General features: G+C 40.1%; 2 protein-coding genes across 11 annotated transcripts in view; one reads left to right on the top strand and one right to left on the bottom strand.

The window, feature by feature from the left end:
* The window catches only part of LOC111248674 (uncharacterized), a 180,496-nt gene that overhangs the window by 7,931 nt on the left and 145,978 nt on the right, over positions 1–26,587 (top strand). The gene's annotated exons all lie outside the window — the stretch shown is intronic.
* Positions 21,468–24,991, bottom strand: LOC111248746 (protein KTI12 homolog). 6 transcript variants are annotated; one of them, XM_022801666.2, is made up of 6 exons: positions 24,825–24,991; positions 24,137–24,258; positions 23,507–23,670; positions 22,629–22,778; positions 22,102–22,240; positions 21,468–21,841 (listed from the first exon to the last, which is right to left on the bottom strand). In XM_022801666.2, exons 2-6 carry the CDS (start codon positions 24,233–24,235, stop codon positions 21,614–21,616), a joined length of 780 nt encoding a protein of 259 aa, XP_022657401.1. In that variant the 5' UTR covers positions 24,236–24,258; positions 24,825–24,991; the 3' UTR covers positions 21,468–21,613. The 6 variants fall into 6 exon arrangements, with proteins under 6 accessions (XP_022657401.1, XP_086849660.1, XP_022657381.1 ...); XM_086993534.1 differs by lacking the exon at positions 24,825–24,991 and adding an exon at positions 24,467–24,768; XM_022801646.2 differs by lacking the exon at positions 24,825–24,991 and adding an exon at positions 24,569–24,768.

Here is a 26,587-nt window from a genome sequence, read left to right as displayed (position 1 = left end):
GGTACATACATAATATCGTAGAGCAAATACCTCTGGATCTTGCTAAAATCTTCCTGATAGGCATTGTTCCCACGGCTGACCGATTAAGGGGTTATCATCGTTGCTAGTGCTTCTTCTTTTTTTTTTTTTATCAGTGTTTATTCACCACGTTACTCATGCCTTGTCCTGTTGATGCCTAGTCCACCTACATATGGACTATGCTCACCGGAAGCATATTTTTGACATACTAACACTATAGACGTTTGTAAACAGGCGTAACAGTGTGACCAACATACATACGTATTTGTGTATGTTGCGTATGCAACCACATGAGTTCTTCTTGTGCCTTCGATTATTTATTTATCAAAGTCTCTCGAGCTGAAGCCGCTCACGTCACCGTCGGCAACTTCGAAAACAGCTAAACAGAATCGTGGCAAACAGCATAACATAGAAATCGCAAATATGAATGAAGACGGTCTATTCGTAAAACGTGGCACGTTCGCCGATCTGTGTACTCTAGCAGGCTTTAACGTTGCGAGCATTTTAATCCAGCTCGAAAAGCCTGAGCATCAGTAACGGGAACAAGAAAGCCGACGGCTGGAGACAGAGTTTAGCGTTAAGCGTCATCCGCATCGTATTCTACAACGATGTCAACGTAGACATGCTTTTCTTGGCTGATTGTTTATTAGACGACGAACGCAATGGAACGTATTTAATTATCATATCATTAGAATACGTTGGCACTGGTAGCTGGCTTTCTGTATTTGCTAAATGGTCGTGAAGCGGCTAAATGGCAAGGTCTTAAATGTATGGCTATGGCTTCCATGGTGAAAGGTTTCATCCAAAGCGACACGTGATGCGCCAACTGAAATATCAACAACGATTTCAATAGATTATTCTTCGGCACGATAATGAAGATTGTTTTGTATATCAGCACCAATATTCCCGCAGTAGCCAGTATTCATACTGGCGCAGTGAAGACCTTCTGAGACTTTAGTTATGTTTATCAGACATAAAAACTACATCTAGTGAATAGAAAGAAATTTTCAAATGGGTACGTTGCATATTGAAGCGCGGTAAATGAGGATGCTATTAACTGTCGACCGCTCACATCGTCCGTTACCGGCCGGAAGCATTTGCCATGGAAACGAATGTGTGATTAGAGAGAAAATTGTGAGACAGGGCACCTTTGATAGTTTATTAATCATCTCCTTCAAAGCAGGCTCATTGAGTATTTTTCGCTTCCTAAAGCAAGGATCCTACTCATTTTGTTCCTATGTTCCTATTAGAACGGTGCCGTTTTGGCATTCCAGGTCCAGTGTGACGTATTACTGTTTATTTGCCGGGCACGCTGTGTGTCCGATCTAGATAGAAGAGCGATTATAGAATACACAAATAGTCGCAATTATTTCTGCTGTCATTGAAGGGCCATATATGCATACACGAAGCCCGGCTTTTTGTTGATGGAAATGGCTAGAATTAATTAATCGCTCTGTCTAGTATATATATGTAACGCCCGTAGCCAAGTAAGTAGAAAAGGTTGTTTGTATTATCATCATACTCTATACCTAGAAAACGGCTGACCAAGAATTTCGGTAAACTTCAAATGACGTATCCACCTATGTTGCAGCAAAATTTACCAAAGAGACAAACGGTAGCTAAGATTTTTTGGCGTTCTAGCTCTAAGTCGGGCAAGGTTTGTTTTGCGTAAGTTTGTTAATAATGTTTTGCTATTCTATTAAGGGCTCGAGGGGGAAAATAGGCAATTGGACTTAATACAATATTCTCCATACGTCATCGCTCTAATAGCGGTTAAAAGCCGCTGTTTTTGTAGAGATCCAGAGACATATTAGCTGGTAGGCACTCCGTCAGCACAAGCTTAACGTTAATGGTTTTTGCCTCGTTTAAGTAAGTCAGTTTTTTTATTACGGTATCACGCTAACTTGTGTCACCTACTGCTCAATTTGGTAAACGGCTGACTAAAACCAGTTTTGTGTATGAAACCCACGTCATCGTAGCGCCAAATGGAACGATATAATAGTTCAAAATTTCCATGTACCCAATACACGATGTTTTTACTGGCATAGTTACAGTATAAGTACGTCATTATTACCGTAAGAAAACTTTAGTGGTTGTACCCAACCGAAAACGACTGCCGCTCTACGTTCCGGCGTCGCGTGCTCTTAAACTTTTCTGGTGCTCTGAGTCGACCGCTGCGATAACCGTTGGGAAGGTGAGAGGATGTCAAGATTAGGGGTAATCGATTGGCTACTTTCTGTACGGCACAATATATTCTGTCTTGTGTCGGCGATAAACATCGCTGAAATTAGCTCACTTTGGTGCTGGCTTTTTTTTTTTGATACTATCGATTGAATCGGCTAGAATGAGCTACTCTGCAATGATGTGTACATCATTCTTTCTACTTGAACGGTTTTCTTTCTACTCGAAAAAAAAAAAAAAAAAAAGGTTAAAGAAATTGCATTTTGACCATTTGTGCTTCTCGACTTCGCATAGGAGAATCTCGAAAACGCATAGGAACATTGCTGCTACAACATTTACATCGAGTTCGTCAAGGGATGGTTAGCTAAAAAAAAAGATTTGCGACCAACGTAAACCAGTCAGTCAATGCTCATTGTGTTCCAATGATATTTGCAAAAGAAACAGGTCTGCTAGGATTATCGTGTATTTTCACGCAATTTATTACTACTGCGGTCAACATCTTTATCAGCTTCATTTTTAGATTGTTGAAAATATAGGCGGACCATACTTAACTCGAAGAGGTCTCGTTTTGATCAGTATCATTTATAGAGTCGCTTTATTGATAAACGTTACCTGCTGATATTTTGATATGCTTCTACGAACAACCCGTCATAATAATGGTAATAAAAAAGAGTAAACAGTCTTTTTATCATTCCGATTCTTATAGGATGGCCGTACCAGTCCGTAACAGCGCGGCAACAATGATAATAATTATAATATAAACGATGTAAGGTAAAAAGGTAATATAAAAGACACCTGAAATTTATCCTTAATGATAATAAAATAAACGATTTTTGCCAATGAAACATTATGTGATACACAGGATGAGCCTAAACACGGTACGATCACTTCACCGGCAATGATGTCTCCCAGTGTTGTAACGATAACACCCTTAAGGTTGACATGGGTCTAGGACAACGGTAACCGCAGAGTGCCCTACCGCGTAAGTGTTGTCCATAACGATGCCGGTGGGCCGGCCGGCCGACTGGTCTCCTTCCTAAACAACACTATTATCGTGATGAAAAGCGTAACAAGTCCTACTTGTTATAGCTCACCATTCAGACTGGTGAGGTATTTACATACATTTCAGGACCAGCTTTTTCGCGTCGCTAGTTTGCTACTAATCATTTGAATATATCTCTTTGTTTCTTCAGTTTTTGTGTATCTATTAGATCCCGTACACTTTCCGCACATCAAGTACTAATTTTTTCAACGCGTGATCAGTAAGCGCTGCCTCTGGCTGTATTGTCCTGCGGATCAGCAAACTATGGTCTGGTTGCCTATATAAGCTGGGTGAATCGCTTTGTGCGGCAGCTCCTCATTTAGGAAAATGCATCATATTGTGACCATTATAACGTTCCATTATGTATTTTAATTTTTTTTCAATGTGACTTATATAAGTCGCGGTCTGATAGAAGGCCTAACGGCGATACCAGGCGTAAAATTCAAAATAGAAGCTTATATATTTTACTAGCGTTATCGCAGCGGTAATTCTCAGACCCTAGCCAAACTTACGTTCGATTCGTCGTCACGTTCGTTCTCGCAATACTTTCAACCACCCATAGCACAGGTCACACACAAATACGCATTCTACTAGATAGGATGCGTCTCAATTTATTCAAACGCTTCCACACAACGTAAACGTGTTGGTGAGGTCGTGAACCTTCACAGTTTAGTTATCGGAAGGGTATCACAATGTGTGTAACTACTACGACCTGGTGACAATATTGTATGACAATGATAAAATTGAATCAAGACTTATGGCATAGGCCATTATGCAAAGTGCCTTAACGTTTTATAAACCTACGTATACTTGCGTACAGATCGGATATAAGCACGCTGCACGAAATAAAACTCGCGAGCGTGAACGCAGCTTAATTGCGTTGATTTACGTCGGCCACGCAATCTAAGGTCTTGTCAATTACTATCTCCCCGTAAATTCAGTTTACAGGATAATTATGTGCATGCTCAATACGATTATTCATGAGAAGGTAGAAAATATAGTTGAAAACTCGCAGTGAATTTCTGCTCCAGCCAGTTCCACATGCATTGTTCATGAGGATGTCCTATTTCAAGTTGAACTTATTGCGTAGGTACAATTTCTAGCGATTCTTTCAAAGCATTAACATGGTGTGGTGCAGCGCACGACCCTTCTTGAAAGAAGGCTCATATCGACGGCTTCTTCACTTTGGTCCGAGTTTCGTTGTCGTGCAAGCTTCGGACAAATTTGAAGTCAAGCAAAATACAGACAGAAAAGTATTAGATAGACCACTCTCCATCTATTAGCGTTTACAAATCAGTTTTTTTTATTTCAATTTCTAATAACCAAAATGAAGAATAATGGGCATGGTAAGTTCTGTTTTTCTATGTTTGATGTGTACCTGTCAGCCTGAAACAACTAATTGTTAGCATTGCACCTGAAAAGTTAAAAGTGCAAACGTGGTTTTTGGAAGTTAAGATGGAAAATTTAAAATATAGTACTTTGTTTTCGGCATCGAGTAGGTCCTAATGACGGCCCACTGAAGAATCATGGCGGCATAAATATATAAAATCTTACATATGCTATACATGGGTTGAAGGCCAAATATCTGGGGAGCTTTTTACTGCGCATACGCTTACAACAGCTAAAACTCACTATGTGATGGCACACTTATAAAACAGCTAGAAAGAATTATTAGCATTAGCACTTTGAATCCTTCTAGAATAGAATAATTATTCTAAATATATGACTAATATTGATATTATTTCGAAATTATGCGCATTGTTTGAACGACGTCTAAAAATATGTCCTGTCGGAAAATCTTATCAATGTCATAATGATTCGAGATTGTGCTCTGTTGTTAGGTAGGACAGGTGCTTAGTTAGGTAAAACCGTTGCATTTGAACGCGCTTCAGTAGTCTAAATCAAGAAAAACAGCTGTGGCGCTTCCTAATGAAGTCGAGCAAACCTTCGTCAACTTCGAGGCGCGCAAATGACGCTGGCAAATGAAGTCGTCTTTTCTAAAGACTGCCTTGTCAGCATCTGTCACACATAGCAAACGTTCATTTCACTCTTGCCGTCTATTGTTTACATGTAAACAGGTTTTTATCTAGCGATGCGGTGGAGATCGTACAATGGAACATACAAGGATTACGTATTTTTTGCACGATTTAATTCTGGCACGCTGCTAATGCAGCAACCTAGGCAGGTTCCTTTGTGTCCCCTTCACTGTAGATACGTCGACGGAACGGTCACGTCGATCTCTTGTATGCTCGCATTTCTGTGACTGCAATTACTCTAAGATCTAACGCTCCAAACGGATACGCATTATCTTATCCTGACAAAGTTCTAATGACTGCGCCAACCCTGGCCTAAGGTTCTTCTTAAGGCTTAAGGTACATTCTCCAGCAAAACTGGCTCCTCATTGAAAAAAAACACTGATTCTCGCAGTCTGAAATTGCAGTCTAAAAAATCTATCGTCGCCTGCAAAGGAAATTTAATTAGAGCGATCAATACCGATAGCCAACCAGCATTTCAGTAGCGCAAAAGTGTGTTTATAGTCCATTGCTATTTATTATGGCGCTAGCCGAAATCTGGAAACGTTAAAGAATAGTGTGACAAGGGATCAACAGTCTAACAATGGCGTGCTTTGGCCTTACAACCCCATATTCTGCAATAGAGGCAACGTCGGTCATAGCTATGGCTTCCAGAAACCTCTCGAACAATCGTGCCGTTAGTTAACAACTATTCATGGTTTCAGATTTTACCTCTACAAATCAGCTGCTTTAGAAGATCAGCTGCACAGAAAGTCGTGCTCTGCCCGTGCCACACAAACCCGACAACAGCCACGGGACGTGGTAATGGCTGCTAAACCATCGATGACAGACGTGCAGTGAAAAAAAAACCCGATGAATCATAACACATAGTCTTCCTTTACAAAATCGGGTTTCGTTCCGAAAAGCGTCGAGCGACCTTCAGTTCTTCAGCAAGAAAACTAATTTGCCTGCTGCGATACTGAGCATCAGTAGTAAATCTAGTACGCGCAGCGTTCTCGGCCGACTGCTCTAATAAAAGGAGCTCAACTCCGATCTTTTGGACGGGTCTGCCAATTTCAAATGCGCTTTTCTGAAGGAATCTATTTGCTTATGGAATGACTGTCGCCACTGGAACAAGGCATGTAAAGAGAGTATGCCACAAGGATTGTGAGTTGCCCTTTTGTTCAATTGGTCCTTGTAGGACATTGCCAGTCCTATAGAAGGCACCCATACTTCTGGTCTACGATATAATTGTTTTGAATTTTACGTTCGAAATGGCATTGACGAAACCGCGATAGGAAACTCCTGTGCTTTATTGTAGTAATACATATGAACATCTTCATCCAAAAAGAAAGGATTATGTTTCTGCCGTAAGCACGAGTAACTTTTAATTGTTATTTGGTGCCTATAATGGCCTGAGCTTTATTAACTGATTAGGCTGCGATGCGCAATTTGCAAAAACGATGACACATCCAAGGGCCGTTTTTAAAAAATATCTGGCTGCCACTACAAATTTTGCAAAGCTCGTTACAATCGATGCGGTCTTTGATGCTATCACGCAGGACGCCGTTTTTATGTTGAGTCACAGCCTGTCAGCTTTGCTTTAACATAGTCTGGTTAGTAATTTGGTTCTTAACAGGCCCTTTCGGCAAATCGTATACAACCAATTTACATAGGGTGAGCCACAGTTCATGCGACTATTGTCCAATTAATGCTTCGATCTAACATAGCCAAACACGCATCCTTTTTTAAAATTTGAAGCTGTACATTGTTATTTAAGAATGTTTTTACCAGCATTACTAAATCGAAATTCCGTCTCATTCCGCTATGCGTAGATCAGCGTAGTAGATCGTTTTGCTGTTTTTATCTAAACAGGATAAATTCTATTGGCCCAAGCATGATTAACACATCGTTAAGAAAATAGCCAGCCAACCCGCCCGCCTTTGGGGGTTTAGGTACTACTTTTAGCTGCTATAAGCGCGTAATCACTCGTAAATTATTGGTCAGGTGTGCGCCTGTGTCACGCAGAAATAATGAGAATTCTATAATAAATGTTTCGTCATTCTTCTCTGCGATGTTTTGTTTAATATATTGTTTTTATGCAGGAAACCTCTAAACTTTTCATATAATCGCGTCCAAGAGAGAGAAACGATAAAGAACGTCATCAGAGTGACGTAAAACGACGGTGGATCGACAAACGCTAGAGGTAACTGAGAGGTAGATTATTTCCGAGAGGGAAACTATTAAGCTATTGGCCCAAATAATAGTTATTCCTGCATAAGACATTCACATTTACGATCATCGTCGGGCCGTTTACCCATTCATTTGCGAAAGTTAAAGTTGAATATCGGGTTTGACCTGAAAGTCCCGTGTTTCTACGATTCTCAGTTAAACCTCTTATTATTAGTTTAAGTTTTGTGATTGTACGAGAAGGAGCAGTCTTACATAACTGTACATAGATACGTTGTAGCGAAATTTTCTACGTATGTCTAACATATGCAGTTCAATGAAATTGGCTATAGTAAAAAATGCTTTAGCTATTTTTGTGTTAACCAACAATTCGACAATATCGGCCAATTTTTTTATAGAAAAGCCATATTGGTTCGTAACATGGTGTCCTTTACGCCAAGGTATCTGAAATTCTGCCTCATCAATTACGATGCGCTTAGTGCAGCCGTGTATTGAAACCTATACGAGACAAGTGGGCACGGCCCAATTATAACTATACACATACCTTGCCACCGCATTAAAACCGAAGCTACGCTAGATAGTTTGCGCGTACTACAAGTTGAAGTAGGGGCGCGTCTGGGATCGTCCACCTTCCCCTGTAACGTGTGCCGCTGTAGAAAAAAGGATGCCCGTTCCAATTCGCACTTTGCCGGTTCACCAACAAAAGGACAATTCCCGGTCAAAAGTTTCCCGGCTTAACCTGTCATGATTCGCAGTAGAAGTTGTTTTTTCAGGGCTAAATTGCATCGCAGGCACCTTTTTCTTTGTCACCAAAAATAGGGCGGCCTTAAACCGGGACAAAAACTGGCGAGAAGTACTGTCAGACCGGTCGACTGCATTCAATTTACAAAGTCTAAGAAACTTTCTGGGGAAGAAACAAACCGAGCCACAGTCACCATTGCCAGCCCGATTTGGCCTTGAAACGAGCGACGAGGATCCTCCAAAATTTCTAGCGCTGGCAGAGACGCGTTAAGCCACATTGCTACATGTAATGTGAACCGAGAAAGATCTTCTTGGTCAAAGCAAATTTAAACACTAACATTAATTTCAATAACAATTTAATCGTTGTTGAATTGTTCGGTCAGTCTTGTTTCATGTCGATTATCATCTTCTTGAAAAAAACGCATGTTTATTAAGAGCTCAGGCAGTTAAACAAAAGTTGTAACATTAAGTGTGTCTTTTAATGAAGTCCCTCGAAGATTCAACTAAACTGACTAGCATTGAAAGTAGCTGTTGTGAAGACCGAATGTTTACGGTGATTTGTAGTAATAGCGAAGAACAGTTTACAAAATCTGATATTGTGAAAGGTACATATTATATTTTAGCTTTTGAGAAACGCTATAAGAAACTTCTGACGAAAAAGTATTTTCTTATATCTGCTTGAGCGGAAGCAAAATCTATATACGTATATCCAAAGGATAAAAGCTCGTTTTTTAAATTAAATTTTTAAAATTTTAGGAAAATGCTCGAAACGGTATAGGCCTTCGGCGCATGAAACCTGATTTTCTTCGTAAAGCCATATTTGCATGTGACCCGGCTTTAGCAAGCCAGCGTTCGGACTAAATAAGCCTTCGGCATTTAGGCCAAGCGGAGAAAACTTTGAAGATATGACGGAAGGCAGACCCAACATTTACGCGTCTCTCAAGTGTATGGTACAATCGTACTAGTTATACATGTAGATCGAACACTGCGACTCTACTGAATTTTCTATCTGATTCTTATTATCTTAGTAAATGTTCAATAAGCGATTGTCGTAGCGCCTTGCTTAAAGCCTCTATCGTTTTATTCTCATATTAACACAGATAGTAAAACTAGCCAATTTTAGCCAAAGCATAGCAATAACGCTTAACATCTAAGGATCATAGTTCGATAAAGACGCCATGTGCAAGTAATAACAGTCACCTTGATCGGTGACAAGGCCACAAAGTGAGCCTTGAACCTTCTATTTGCCAGTGTTCAACAGGTATTATTGCGTAGCAATCATCCAGTGATGGAGTGCTGCATTCATAGACGATAAAAATCCGCCAAGGCGTTAGTATCCTGTGAATATAATAGCGATTTGTACGAGATATCGGCTGTGGCCGTTTTAATCAACATAGGAACGCTAGTACGCTACTGAAACATGTCTACAACACGAAAGTACAAAGAAATCTGAACTATGATTTCACAAAACTAATAGTATCTAGCTTTTTAACCGTATCTCCGCTCACTATACGGACACAGAACAGAGTTCCCTGTTCAATTGAACGTGGAGGTTTAAGCGGTTGGCTCATATAAAACTTGGATCAAATGAGCGCCATACGGTTTAGTATTATTTATCTTATAATATTTTTCGCCATTTACAAGTTTGAATTGCCCCCATGTCCGCTTTGCTCCACAAAGCGGATACTTTCGATAAGTCCATTCTGGGATGAGCTTCAAGGCATGTGTCATAGCTTTAAATAACAAGAAACTAGAGCATGGATACTAATTATTGTTAGCGAACGAAATCGGCGCAAGATACGATTCCGTTCAAAATGAACAAAGAATGGACGATACGAGAGGTTGAACATTACTTTAACATAGATCTGCTTTACAGCAGAGATGTGGATATCAGATAGATAGCGTTTATATGTCCGCTAACGAATTTCGTTCGTTCGTATGGTCGACTATTGCTATAAACCAAAGAGACTAGGTGGAACTAATAACGGAGAAGGATATGTAAGTATCCAGTGGAAGCAAGAAAAATGGCCAGATTGTCTGGGGATTTCTTAAAGGCCTGCTCTGTATTGTTCTAACAGAGAAGCAATGCAAATAATAATAGCCAGCGCTACTTGCTCAGCTACGAGCGGCGATGACGGCACCGATTTAAGAGAGTCACTTCCATCATAATGTGTCTCTAGTCGAATTCCCCGCTGCATGACTGTACCTGTCTGCATGCGTAGTATCACGGTGTTCTGATTTGCGGCACCTGCTCCAGTTATAGCTATTGTTTTTTCAGTTGCTATTCGTTGATACTGCTGTTATTTCTATTCTTATTTATGCTTACCACTGCTGAAAAGTTCTGCAGCATGTCTATACTATCTGAGTAGAGATGGACATCTCTTGAAAGACCGCTGTGATCATTCCTTGAGATCCAAGTAAACCGGCGAGAACACGAAACAGTTGACGAGTTACGCTGGGGGCTATACAAGCGCACTACAGAACATATCTTCATACACATATATACGTTTTTGGCAAAGCACGAAGGACGGGTAGGAGTAGAAGTGGAAGTAGCCGGTGCTTGGGGCTGGCTTCGAGTTTCTTATTAATCATGTACGGTCGAAAATGGTCGATCGCCAGCATCATATGCTTTTTTCGTTATTATTATTTCTATTATTTTGCGCTTTATCGGTATGTTTTGCTTCTTCGCCGTCCTACGCTTCTAGATTGCTGGGGCATCACAGCAGGCAGCCAAGCCGACATAATGGAATCATCGTGGATTCTGCTGCCGTCTTTACGATGCTGTTTCAATCTCCAAGCGTCTTCGGGTCAGGGGTTTTTCTTTCGTATAACGGGCAAATGTTCGGATACGCTGATGACCATAGACAAAGAAACGAGCGGCCATAACAGATGTGATCCCAAGGGAATAATAAAAATAATGATAGCAAGCAGACAGAACTTTGTAGAGAATTGCCGCGACAGCATCGCTACATCCCTACAAGAGAGACGCCCTATACCAGTGATAGTTGGCTACACGACGACGAGCGGCTCAACTGTCCGATCGACCCGCGGGCGTCACGTCAATCAACCTGTGACCACCACCTATGCGGCAGCAGCGACGGAGGCATCATACGGTACTTACTGAGTGGCAACATTGGTCTTCGGGCGGTGGCTATACATGCACGTGTACACATACTTACTGTACATACATGTCAAAAGAAGGTATCTCATTGCAGTCAATAGCTGCAGCCGTAGTTAAGGAAAAATGCAAGCGGTTGAGTAAGCCCAGGAGCAGTGGAAGAACTAAGAAGGTGCCGAAGCGACAGCGGGGCTGAAAAAAGAGCGGAAAAAAGAATAGAACAGAAACAAATAATCGGGTCGATCGATCGATCGGTCGCTTCACTAGATGGATATGCAACGACGACACAGGACGAATGAAGCTGATAAAAAGGCGATCGCCATTTTGTGAGGTCTGCGACGCCGGAGACGATACTGTTTATGGTAATACGAATAATGATGGGCATCGTCAATGATTCAGAGACAGCGGGCATCTCTCTCATAACACCTAAGTCGAACAAAAGCATATATGATATCGCCAACATCCTGCATCGTCTGATCGTTGGTGAGGTTGTTTCTTACGTGTGGTCTTTAAACTATTAGGCATCACTTCAGACAGGCCTTATTGGATTGAACTGACGTTTCTTCAATAGACTTATTAAATGCGACGGTAACCATTTAGCAATGCCGAACTCCCAACAAACAATGGCGACATGCTTAGCACGGCAATGCATGCAAAAAGATACACGTCAACTACTCAGGCTATACCGGTTGCTAAGGTTTTGTATGAGCCCGCGTAGCTCTGTAATGCGAGAATGTCTTCGACGACTATCGCCTGCGCTATACTATGAGTTTTAAAACTGTATATCTATACTATGTTTATGTTAGTTCAGTATCAGCCGTACAAGATAGTGATGTTTGTTTTCCATCGTTGACGTTCATCAATGACGTCAAAGAGCGTGTTCGTCCGATTTTGAAAACCTTCATCCATTTTCAATCACCAATATCTGAACTGAATTCGACTTTACTATTCGGTGGATTTGGAATAATAATACGCTAACAAACAAAACTATCAGCAAAAAAATTAGATTTAGATAGATAGGGATATTCCTCTTCTCCGGTCGTATACAGTGCACGCATAAGTAATAATATGTTACGATCCGTGTCCATCACTGCGAATAACTCAAAGAAGAAAAAGGAGTAACTTTGTGACCGTTTAGATCATACACGAAAACGTCGTCATGTGCTAAAAATAGCAGTAGTCGTTATAGTCAGCCTATATCACTATTTCTCACGAGTATTGGTTGAATGGCGCCACTATACATACGGCACCCCCTTTGATTATTATTCGAACGGTGGCTGTTGGCCCATTTCTTTCAATCTGTCAAATCAAGTGGGCTTAGACCAAAAGGAAAATAAGCCAGTTATAGTAGTCTAGTCTTGAGCGAAAGCGAACATAAAACAAAAGTGGACGCCGCAGACGCCTTGCCAATCAGAACCGCATGAGACGTTTGAATAACGGCTGAATCACCCACTGAATCGATAAGATTCGACCTAACTTTAGAAGTCTGACTTCAGAAGGCTACCTAGATACACAATGGTCTACGTTTAGTTGCTCATCATGGATTCGTTTAACTTACATTACTCATCGGTATCCAATATTCGCATAGTTACGATGTGTCATAGGTGATAAAGCAAAGCCTTAAAAAAGAATGAGACCGCTCTGTCTGTCAGTGAAAGCTGAACATCTGTGGATTGTACACATAGGGGGTAGTAATATCTGGTCTATGAATTGTATATTAACGCGCGGTGTTAACACCGCTGCCGCGAGCTGATATAGCTAGAACTGGTAAAAGATGCTTCCTTAAACCCACTATTCCTCCTATGGAGAAGGTGAGTTCATCCGAAATCTTTTTCGTAGGGATAAGACGAGCGGGGCACAAAGTGGAGAGGGATGAATGCGATGACAATGATGCCAATGGTTTTGCAAGATACAGCCCACTTTCATTGTCATTCATTGACAATATACGAACAGTTTTCGAAGTTACAAAAGAGGCCGACGTGGCCTGCTACTACCCCCGTGCTTGTGTGGCTAGCTCCGTCGTTATGATTTTGGTCCGGCTTAGCTTAGTTTGAATTTGGAGGCATTGGCACCACTTTCATTCTCACAGCGGCAGCAGTCACTTAGCCCTATGGTGAAGCTGCCGGGCTCTGCTGCACACAGCAGTGACAAGCAGAGTGGGCAAACGAGCAGACAGACAAAAAGCAAAAAAATGATATTGCAATTAGGTGGTTGTCCAACACCCGGAGGAGGAGTATCCACTCACTCAATGGATTGTTTAAATGAGGAGTAACGATATGAATGAGATCTAACAAGCGGCGGGGGCGAGGCCAAAGCCTTTCTTCTTATCTGCTGGTGCTTTTTTCACCGTCAGCCTCTTCTTTGAGCGAGAAAGAAAAAGAAGGAAGGGATGAGTGAGTGATACGCCAACTACCATTGACGGTAATGATGCAAGCTTTGGCGTTTGGGCACGTTTAGATGCGTCGCCGGTTCGCCAATGACACCAATGCGGCTCCATTGCAGTTAGAGGGCCTGTATGCATGTGCATCCCTGCGCAGCAGTGAGGATGGCGATGACGACGCCAATGATCCTTCCACATTAGATGACACTGATAAATAAATAATCGTATAGAAGAAGAAGAAAATGGAAAAATCACTGAGGACTGAACAGCGGCGTTAGTGAGTGAAAAGAGTGGCGTAGCGACATCGCCCTCTGTTCGTTGTGGTTTAGCGCGAAAGAACGAGAACGCGATTATTCTTAGCCGGAGGACTGATGGTTAATAAAAGTAATCGCGGGTCAAAAAAGCAGGGGGAACGGTAACTATGGTAACGCTTCAAATTTATCCACAACAAATCGAATGCGGGTGTAGGGAATCACCGTTACGTATTCAAAAATAGCCGACCAATCGTTCGACTACTGAATATATTTATCAGTTCGCTTTACATTTTCTAGGGAATACAGAAATGTAGGCCAGAAACGCAACAAATGCAGTGGATGGTTATCACTATAGGTACGCGATAGTTGTTCAGATCGAAGTATACAAATTGTATTGTAAAGCTGTACTTGTTTCCACGAAATATTCCAGTTTCGCAAAGAATCGAATTATATTGATCATCCTTTTATCACAATCCGCTCGCTAGACAAAACCTTGTTATTGGGTCCGGATGTTCCACAAGCGTATTACTACTATAAGCTTAAGTATCCATGAAACGGCTTTGGTTACTGGGAATGGGCTCGAATAGACCTCACCTAAACTCTTTCGCATCGTTTATTACATTTTAATGACTGGCTTTACGTTAGCTCGCTATCAATGGCTCGCTACAGGTAACCTATTATAGTCACTTTGATACTACTATCGAAGACACAACTTTTACCCGTCATAATCTTCAGTAAAATATCTATATATATGTTCGTTGACGGTGTCTGTCTGCTTAACAAAGGGACCCGCTCTGGAGGGATCCGAATCGTCTATTAGACGCGGGTCGGAGCTGGTTCGATCCACGTAAACCGTCTATTAGGCGACGGTGTCGATCAGTCATCTGAAACATCTGGGCGCAGAGTCAACACGAAGCCGGTCTTGATCATAAGCCGAAGCTGACGTGTCGAACCGAAAGGAAGAAACCAATCTAGGCTATCACTGAAACCAATATCAATGATCCCAGTCAAATAATACAACCTGTTTTGTGCTATATTCTTACCTGCCATCTAGCTGGTTCTGCATTCACAAAAATCTGTGATATTGAATAGTATTAATTCAAGTTCTTCCCTTCACTAAATATTATAATGATGATACATCTACCGAGCTAAGTCAACTTGCGAAGCAACGCAATGTTATTAAACGGACTTCATATATCTCTTTGAGTAGCTCCGTAGCTAACCATTACTCTTTGCGGTAATAAGGATCCCAAGGGCTGTTCACCAACGTGGGAGCTGTGTCAGGGACTGCCACCCAGCTAAAGGGCGTCGGAAGTTCAGAGTTCATAGGGCTCCTTTTCCGTTTCTTGGCCATAGACGTCATTATTACTTCAGCACAGCTGGGCGATTGCCCAGCTGATTGTCTGGTTGTCGCGAATAGTCTACCTAATACATACATTGAGTGTTTAATATAGCGCGTTGTTTAACTCTGCACCCGCGTGCGGTTATTTGACGTTTTCATGATCGTACCGGGACACTGAGACAGTAAAGTTAAGCCAGGTTGGTATAGGCCATGGCGTATATAAATACACTATTAATATGGCTTCTGAAATGAAATTATGACCTTCCACGCAATTTTCGTTATTACATTGTAATAGTGCGTGAAGTCGGCGAACGGCGTAGCCGTAAAATAAGAGATGTGTCTAAGAGAGTAGCGTAGTATTTTTTCGCCGATAGTAAGGGCTGAGTAATAGCTGACTATATTCCAGTAGTGTCAAAGTAAAGGAACACGCCGTTCTTAAATTTGTTTATGTAGAATAATAAATGTTAGACCAATCAAAAGGCAAGTCAATAAACAGCTTTCCTCAAAAAAGCTGCCTAATCGTATGTCCTTTACGGGCGAAGTTCTCTGCAATGAAATCAGCTCTGTTTTCACTCTGTTTTTTTTATCGCCAAAGCGTCACAGAAAATATTGCATGACGTATTGGTCTCTCGTATTTTCGACGTAATGTGTGAAATTACTTCATGAATTTTTTTTTTAAAAAGTGCACCTGAGTGAAAACGTCATAGCTAGTGATTGATTGCCTTCTAGTAGTATGGTACGAATATGACTGTCTGCAGGTTCCCGCTGGCACGTTTACAATATGCCTCCGCCTCTAGACGAATCTGTTTCGGATTATTTTTGGAAGCGCTGTAACGTAAGACGTTTCCGTTGATTTGTCAGGACTTAAAGCTATTTAGTTGACAATATATTTTGAGCTTTTTACGTTCTGAATAATTCAAATAAACTTTAAGACAAATACATATCTGAACACTTCCCAGCATGTAGCAACAGACGGTAGAGCAGCTACCTGCCCGGTTTGTAAGAGCCAGCATCAAAGGAGTCCAAAATACTAGAGATTCGTTGCGTAAAAAATACATTTTTATTCATGTACTCAATAGCACGGAATGCAGTCGCAGCAGTAGACTCGACGGTACAGATTAAACAGCATATAATGATTTGCCGCTTGTTTGAACTATAGTGGCTCTTTAGCGTACTGAAAATAACAATAAACCACGGTTTCATATTCGACGATTCGACAGGTGTATGCTCAACATTGTTGCAGATCAGTTAACTGAGAACATCTATTATTCCCATTATGATTATTGCGGGCATATCTATTTAAACGTTTTTCAAGCATAGAACACCTATTTATTTGCTTATTACTAATCGTTCACGAATGTATCTATTCAAATAACATTATATACAGCTTCGAATAACAATAACAGTGATAACAATTAAATCGGTTTTCAATCAGATAAACCGAAACAATTTCAATAAAAATAAACTATATAATAAGACATGTCGCATCCCAGCGGCATTAGCTTACTGTAGCCGAATTTCAATGGATCCGAATGTCATAGTTCGTGCTAATCTCTCGTATTAATCGGCACGTTCTATTGTGCCGTCCAACAGCACTGAGAAACTAGATTGTTCTATCTAAGTAAGTCTGAACATTTTCTGGTGATTTCGGTTTGTTTCTATATCAAAATGAGAGATGGAAAGCACCGATTCGTGGAAATAAACGTCCACAACATCAAACTGCTGAAATCTTTCATATTTCCTAGCATGCAATTACTGTCGCTGCGACAAATCTAAGGAAAGGCTTGCGCTGTTGTCACGTAAAATTGGTATGAAAACTGATGAAAGTATACGATGAAGCCGGAGGACCGTATGACCATGGACGGATTCCAAAAAATAGGGTTGTTTTTTATAGCATCTGCCAGGGCAGATTAAAAAAACGTGTCGGAAATTATACTTCGCTGCCGACTCAAAGACTAGATTTAAGAGGAATAGATCCGCCAAGGAATTTTGGTTCAGTGCTCGAATGAAACAAACCTTTGTTTTGTTGGGTAAACCATATTGTATAGCTGAGAACCGAAGAAAAAAATTCTGTTTCATGGATGAGAATCAATTTGAGACTCTCTAGAAAAAGCGTCCCTTTAAAAATTCAGATGTACTGATAAACGATTTTCCGGAAGTTTTGCTGAAAATCAAACATCCATCAAAGGTTTTGATGCACGATCGGGCGCCCTATCATAGAACTTGGACCGTCGTTATGCTACTCGGTGCCAATGAGGCTCAAGCGCTAACATGGCCTGCTAATTTAGTAGACCTTAATCCCGCAAAAAACGTCTGGAAAATAAACTACTGGTTCAGTAAAGATGGGAAATAGCAGGCATTCCAGATCCCCGCGAAGAAATCACTAATGTGAGGTAACAGGATCCACCCATAATTGAAACAGCGAAAAACTGCATCAGAGGCATGCCACAAGGTGCGGCGGCAGTTGTCAGGGCAACAAGCGATTCTACAAAGATTGATACCAGCCACGATCTCACATTGGTTGGCAGCGGTTTGGAAATGTTTGTTTCCGATTCTTTATCGGCATATAGTGGAGTACCAGTGTAAAGTAGAACAGCAGCGCTTTCACAAGCTAGAAACAGTTTAAAAATATTCTGCTTGGTGTTGTGCAATCGGCCCTGAATTTTGGAGCTATTTGACTGAGTTTGAGTCTAACGCGTAGGTACATTAACTATTCTTATTATATGTTTAGGAGACCGATTATACGTATATATGATTACAAGTTGGAATATATATGCAGTTTCATAGACGAAAAATTTCAGAACAACAACAACAACAAGTCATGAATTTAGCTGTTTATTAATTTAGTCAGTTTAATAAATAAGGTCTTATATTCTAGATAGATTTATGAATCTTCAAGAAAACCTAAAATGTATAGACAACCACAAATGCACATTGGACTAAATTTTCGATGTAATGTAGTTGATCGCCTAAAAGCACAAATCGCAAGTAAAAAAAATAATTCCCTGCATACACTGATGAAGCAACGACACAACATATGCCACCTAATTATAACATCGCGGCGAAGGACAAGTACGATGTGAAACAAATGTTAATAATGTATTTAGTTACATATATATTTTTTTTACAAGTTTACAAAACTATTTGTCCACCAAAAACCGACTCGAACTACGAGCTTCACTAACACGTCAGCCGACGACCAGCTTACATCAGAATGTCCTAGGTCTAAAACCTCGGCTGACGTGATATGTCGACTCGGTTCCCGAGGCGTTATAGGGTAAGTTCCTTTGGCTGACTTGATCCACAAAAATCTCTGAAACAAAAGGGTTGGCATGACAATAATGTGTCACACCACGTTACTCCGTTTAGCAAAGTATGAACGTAGGCTGAAAAAGGAACAGATTTAATAAGGGCTACGGTAACGAAAGTTACATGTACAAAAATGTGAAATATATGTAGGTAAGTAGAAATCAATAATTTTGTAGCAACAAAAGTAAATTCAATTACATTAAGGAATAGAGTAGTGCTCTAGTAATACTGCAACGTTACGACAAATCTCATCTGAACAGTATATGTTATGATACGTATAAAAGTGTCAATTTATGTTAGAGAAATTCTACATGTTTATTGTTTTCTCATCAGCCTCGTCCAATTATTCGACAGTCGTAAGTTAAACAGCTGCACCTTATATCTAGACAGGTTAATTTACCTAGCGATGCTAGTACTGTTGCGGACACTGATGCGAGTACTACAGCGAATCATGTCCCAGCTTTATCGCATTGACTCTCAACAAATTCATTATTGGGAAACCAACGGTCTTAATAGCGGTTTCGTCATTAAGCCAAACGTTATTTAGAAGGCATTATGCGTACCAACTATTGTTTACCGGATGGCTTTTTTCTTCGCCTTAGTATTGATGGCACCTTTTTCGGACTAACATTCGTCGTCCTAGTGGAACCCACTTTTCGGGCGGAATCGATGTGGGTTTCTATCTGTGATGAAGGCACATCGATGTGAACGACATCAGTTGCTTGTGTGGTGATATTCACTTGTGCTAGATTACCCGACACTCCATCATTACATAGCGTGACCACCCCAGCCTTAACTAACTCCTCGAGATCACGTTCCACACTTAGGACTCGCACGGGATGGCCAGATTCATCCGTTATTTCTGAGATGATTTGGGGTTCCTCTTCGTCATCTTCAAGAATCATCTTCGCTGCAATCGCTACAATATCTTCCTTTGGTGGGGATGGTGGTGTAGTACCGATTAAAACTGTTGGTTCCAACTGCACATGCGGTTGAGGAGTTTGTCGTATTTCTAAGTGATCTCCGTTTCGGTAATCGCAGTGCAGACAGCTGAGAATCTTATTATCGGGTCCACGGTGCGTACGGGTAACGACGTGCTGACACTTCGGACATCGCATATCATAGAAATCAAACTGTCGAAGATGCAAGCTAATATCAGCAGCTTCTTTCGATCGAAAGGGACACAATCCGCACATGAGCCACGATCCTCGCTTCTTGATTGCGTACACGCCTGGCGTCGCTGCGACATGCAGACGATTAGGTTCAGGCCGGCATTCAATTAACCTTTTGGCTGTAAGGATTTTTGGTGTGGGCGTATCGCGTTCCTCGGCAGCAGTTGAGCCGTGGTCTGATACTGCCTCGATGACAATCTCTGCCTCCTTTTCAGGTTTCCGCCTCCTCTTGTTCAGAACTTGTCCATGAAGTTGCACTTTCAATGAGCCTATGTTTGCCCTTTGTTTAGTTTTTGGTGACTGTTTTTCCTTGCTGCGTCTCACACGCTTTTCGACGTCGGGACTTTTTTTAGGACTAGCCTTGAGCCTTTTTAAAGAAGGTGAATGCTCGGAACTGCGCCTAGTGGCCATTCTTTTACGTTTCAGAGACCGCTTCTTTCCTGACCTACGTCGGATAGCTTTCCGAAGCTCCTTTGGTAGCTCTTCAGGGGCAACTTCGTCAAGTATTATATCAGGATCGTGTTCTGCTAAAGCCTCTTCAACTTGCTGTTCTTGCATAAGATATTCAACAGGTGTTTCTAAAAGTTTATTCTTCTTTTGACCGCGTCTTTCCCGGCGTCTCTCTCGCGCCTCCTTGCGCTTAAGTTGTTTGCCTTCTTCAGCCTGCTGTTCAATTGATGCGGCAGCCATCTGCAATGCATCCTCGAGAGACTCCATTGAACGCGATGCTCCCGGATTGTTCTCATTGGCCTTCTGTATGAGGAACTGGGCCTCTTGGATGTCCACTGGAATTTCAGTAGCATGTTCAACATGTTTGTCACGGTCCGTTTCCTTACCTAAAGGCATCTGGCTTATAATATCATTGAATGATATAGCGGTTTCCTCACTTACGGGGGCCATATTTTTCGGTTCTGTGCACTGTTGAGGCTCGCCGATGCTACTCTGTTGTATTCCTTTGGATTCACTACTTAGTTCATTTGCATCAGATGGACAATTAGGGTTGACAGTACTCTTTTCGACAAATTCCTCATTGACTTTATTTTGTGGTTGTTTCGATTCACTAAAGTCACAAGTCGTTTTTTCAGCAGCTGCCGCACTGTCTTCACTGGAATTATTTTCAGCTTCTTGGGTTGAGAGTAGCGACCTTTTTTCCATATCTTTCTGATACTTTAAAGATGCAACCTCTTCTGTATTTTCAATTTCGGCCTCGTTATGCGCATATTTCCCCGAGTCCTGTATCTCTTCTTGACACTTTTGTTTCAGTTTGTTATTTACCACTGGAGTTATCTCCGCAGACTCCTCTTGATCTTCAACGATTTCAATGACCTCGTCTATAATATAAGCACACAAACACCAATTAATTTCAGGACGATTAACAAGTGTTGTTTTGGTAGATAGTATAAATACGTCGATTGAGCTTATTTCTTTTCTACTTTCTACGGTTGCGCGTGTACAAGTGGCGATTAATTATAGTCTACATACAGGTGGTTTTTAGGCACTTCTTTATTGTCGCGCAAGTTTGTCCTACCAACTACCAGAAATATTGGAACGACACCGGAGGCGACTGCCTTGCCTGAAAGGAGATACTCCATTAATTTCAAGCTGTTCACTCATGGCAAAACGAACTTTCATTTAGAATAATCATGCCACTGATAATGCCAAATTACGTAACAACTAATCTCCCTAGTGGTAGTAAATACAAACGACCGCCAAGGAGTAACAAACAGTTTTTTTTTTTATTATACTTCCAAAACTATTGTATTTACATAAGTTTCTCGTATGAATGTATACAACGCGGCTCTCGAAAGCATCTTACAACAACATATAGGGGCTATTGTTAGTGCCACAACGAATCTATATCGTAATATTCCGTATGTAATTCTCGAAGAGGGGTCTAATCTTGTTTGTATCTTCAATTGGATTCTGTTTTACGTAGTTGATAAATTGTCTCCGTAATCTCGATAGTTCAGGCAAGGTCACTCGACGGATACCAAACTCAATTGGATTTTTTAACACCTCCTCTATGATTTCCTGTGTCAGTCTATCGAGATCATACAGGAAGTTCGTTGATAATACCGGATCCTGAAAATAATTTACACGTTGCGATAAATAGGATGAAATAGCCGTACAAACTGCAGTCGCAACAATATTCTTGAAATTTTCAATTTTCAGTTTTAGACTCGAGTCATCATAAAGAATGTATAAACCTCTCGACAGTTCGCCTGCCCTCAGGGCTTTCATTGTTACAGCAACTTAGCAACGTTTGTTCAAATAGAAACGCAAATATGCCACGATAGCAATGCGGTGTACAAGAGAAATAAGAATTGCCCTAGCTTACTCACTGATTGGGTAGCCTGATTTGGTGTCGGGGCCTTCCTTTGAAATAAGGCAGCGTCGACATCCTGAAACAGGATCTCGTTGCCTTCATGGATCGTTACTAGTGGAGAATCCCAACGGTTTTTTGAATCAGGCTCTTCGTACCTATAGAAATAAAGGAAAGCCTTAGCTCAACTATCAAAGATACTTATCACTAAGTTACTAAGAGCTTTGTTATAGATAACACTTTATTTGGAAAACACGTCGAAAATTAAATTAGCGAAGTTATTTAAATAAATTAATAAGCAGCTCTTATTGTAATGCACTAAACACATTTACCATATGAGAAAAATGGATCTGGCTTTTGTACTTCAAATGTTTATTAGGCCTGTGTGCAATAAATGGCGATTTTCTACAATATGCGAAAACCCTTGATTCTTATACTAAATCGGCGAACCATAAAGATAACACTTGATCGCCGAGTCATTTACGTGGAGCATTACGATCAAAGCAAAAATAACATGAGAACCAAACCATATAGCAGCAGCCGAACCTGAGAATTAGTGCATCGAATATCTCTCTCGAGTATCTATCCTCCTCCGGCCTTGAACAATTCCACTTCCACGCGACGTCGACATTCACAGGGAGATATAAAGTGCACTGTGTTGTTTTAACCGATTTAGACAGACAATACAACTCGTAACTAGAAATTTTCCAAATAAAAAACGCGAACGAAGGAAACAATATTACTATTATTATTTGTCGGTGTCACAGCGCCCTCTACAATTCGTATTATACAGCCTTATGTATAGTAACTGACAGAATAGTTTTCAAAATACAATGTTATTATACTATATTAGGGAAATGGAAATAATTTTTAGATCTTCATTCACTTATTAGATTTTTGTACCCGATAGGATTGCTAAAGTAATCCAAATTGGGTAGAGCTCCATATTATACAGCTGCTCTATACTAGGAAGTGAGGCTGATTTTTTAGACAAAGAAAAATTAGTCTTTATTGTTTATATATAAATTAATACTTCAGAGGTTTAGAACACTGTAGAAAACAGCTTAATAACTTTGTTTTAATAAAGAACCGTTCATTAGGTCTACAATATATATACATTAGCTGCTTTTTGAAATATTCTAAATGCCTGAAGCGTTAATTAATATATCAACAATAAACACTAATTCTTTTCGCCAAAAAAATCAAATTCGCTTTTTAGCACATAGCATCGGTACAATATAAGGCTCTACGCAATTAAGTACACGTCCCTTTAGCAATTGCATCGGCTGCAAAAGTCTACTAAGTTAACAAAGTCCTGAAAAAAAAAAAAAATATATATATATATATATATATATATATTAAATTTATAATCTCGCTCCCTTTAGTGCAATGCAAGATTTCTTTGAATACGCATATACACCTACCGATATCCCTTGATATAATTGTGTGCATCCAGAATTATGAGGCTGTCCCGCCCGAGTTCTCGCTGAACCTCAGCCAACAGTTTTGCTCGGAGTTCTTTTTCTAACCGAGAGTCGGCAAACGTGCTATTTCGGTCCAGGCCTTCATCTCCATTAATCATTTTCACCTGCACAAAAGCGGCTGTTATCATTAAATAATAACAACAACACAAATAAGGATAGGCTGCAGTTTTCGAATGATAATGTGTTTCATAAAATTCGTCGGGATCTTTTTTATATGCTTGTATAACATACTGAACCTATAAAGCGGCGCCGTTTGGTTTTTATAATAATAATAATAATAATACCAGTTACTTATTTATGTTTGATTGACAAGTACTAACTTAATTACACATTTTCCTTGCTAAGAATGTATTAATTGTTTTTTATCTAAATGCTTTGTAAATAGCATGCAATAAGCATAATTGAGATTTCACCCAACTTCAAATTTACTCAGTAGATATTTCCTACTACATATCTTCTACTGTTATAGAATTCTATATTTGCATCTAAACATGTCTTATCTAATTCGCAGGTGTCACTTTCAAAATAAGCTCAATAAAATCAAAATACCGCGTACTGTGAAAATCCTACCTTTTTGTCCGGGTATTTATTCTGAAAAAAATTTTCAAGCTGTTTCGCTCTGGTCGATTTCCCGCACGAAGGATAGCCGGTTACAACGATGAGCGGCATGATAAGTATCGCCCTTTAATAAACTAGTCACGACAGATCAATGGCGCAGAATAATTAAATGGTACTATTTATAATTATATACAAAGAGGTACAGCTTTTTCTTGGAAAAACAATTCATATGAATTCGTTTTTATTTCGTAGAAATGTCGTACACTGAGTATAAATTGAACTTCACTAAGTACTACTAATACCACAGACTGATTTATCTGTATACACTGATAAATACTACACCTTAAATAAACACGGCAATCAAAAGCCTATATTCTATAACAGCACTCAAGGTTATTACATACAGTCGTTGAAAAACTTTATATAACAACAGCCTCCACAGACCGAGTACTTGCGAAAACAATTTACCTCTCTATTCTACAAAGAGAGGCACATCTGTTTGTGAAGCACATACACAATGGAGGTAACCGCAGACAATGCACTCCCTTCAAGCTAATGAAAGTGCTGTAAATGTTTAAGCTTCAACTTGATTCGAACATTTACTTCGTTAAACGTTGGGATGTGAGTATTGAAAAGAAAATTCTTGGAAGTGCTCGGAGCTAATCAGCGGAACGTCGAACTACTCCGAGACTAACACTACCTATATGGGTGAGGTCCTGCCGTTCGATTTTCCATTTGACACCTGTGAGGGGCCTTTACTATGCTCGCGCAATGAGCTATCGATTGTAGTTAAGTGATTGGCTCTCATTTATAGTTTGTGAAATGCCTAACTTAAAGGACGCACAACGACCTCTTCGTAAACTAGAGCCTATTGAAAGAAATATTGACAACAATATTTTAATATAAAAAATGATTCAAGAGCAAAGCTTAACCGATTCTCATTGTTTAATAGACGTAGAAGGGTACCCACCTAAGCCGTTAGATTATAGATTTTAGATGATACTCTTAGCACCCACATGGATTACTAAATTCTAATGAGAATGGCAGGATCTGGTGTAGACCTCTAAATATACTTACAAAGTTGTACTGTTTTAATTGAACACAGCACCAAAGAGATACAATATCCTTATCAAAGAACGGCAAATTATAATTAGGATAATAAAATCGACTCCGATAGCTATTGCGGCCTCGCGGTTATCTGGATCTGGACTAGAGCCATATTATGAATACTCAGATGTTATCAAAGAATTTTAATAGTGATTTAACTATGCGTACATATAAAAGTATCACGTATTTTGTGCTATGCGGTCTGTTTTAAAGGTAGAACACTTATTCTGGCAATAAGGTATCTGCATCCGCATTATGCTTATAGAAGATTCTGAGAACGAAACAGCTTTTGATAAACAATTGTCTACTTCTTTCCATACGTCACTGATTTGCGTATTATAAAGTTTGAAAGTTTCATCCCATTAACTTGCTTTTTGTGAGTGCATTTTGTAGCGATACTTTTTTACTGTCTTCTTGAAGGACCTCATCTATTTTGCCCGCAACAAGGACACTCCTGACGACTTTGAATGAGATGCGCCTTCAAATTGAGTCGCGACAATGTTCGATTTCCCAAAACTATTGTGAGATGCAGCATTACATGAGGAAAGGGGGACAGATTAAAGGAAGTAAATTGAATTCACCGGAAAAATTCGGACTAGCTACTTACTAAATAAATACATTTCATCTACTAAGACTGATCCATGCATATTTTTTAGGGTTTAGCAAATGAGTAGAAGTGTATTTGTAGTATTGACAAAAAAATACGCTGCTAATATAATGTTGATTATGGAAGAGGTTCATTGGCGGTTAGTGGTAGAAGAAATAGTTACTTTAAACCTGATTTCCAAGTAAAGGGTTTATATTATTATATACTTTTCTATCAGTACCTCTTACTGTAATTTATAAACGCTTACATCCACATCTGCCGTCACGCCTTCTTCAATCTATTTTTCTCTATTTTGCAGGCTCTTTGCAGTAAACAAGAGCTAACACAGCAGCAAGATCTCATAAGTAAATTATTTTGGACTACAAATGTTTCGGTTCATTGTTAAAACTCCGAAATTCGAAAAAGTCTTAAAACAAGTGGTGTCAGGAATATGGACTGCCCATTGAACGAGCTATTTGTGACATACACGTTAGAACACATATTCGAATAACAAACGATATATCTGATGAATACATCACACTCTAATCTGTTAGCGAACGCAGGTGCGAATATTAATTATGCCAGTAATTTATAAAGGATCTCTAACATTTGTGATTAAAATTCCGCTTTCGAACTGTTTTTTTTTCCTCCTTTAAATCCTCGTTTTTTTTGCGGATCACCCAGGACAAAAGACATCTATCGGTGCACAAAAATTAAACAGTGCCGGATACTCCGTATTTAGTATCGTGAGCTCATACTAAATAAAATGC

This window comes from Varroa destructor, unplaced genomic scaffold, assembly GCF_002443255.2.
Source record: "Varroa destructor unplaced genomic scaffold, Vdes_3.0 BEIS01000001.1, whole genome shotgun sequence".
Taxonomy (NCBI): domain Eukaryota; kingdom Metazoa; phylum Arthropoda; class Arachnida; order Mesostigmata; family Varroidae; genus Varroa; species Varroa destructor.
The sequence above is the reverse complement of the archived record's forward strand: the minus strand, read 5'-3'. Positions and strand labels throughout refer to the sequence as shown.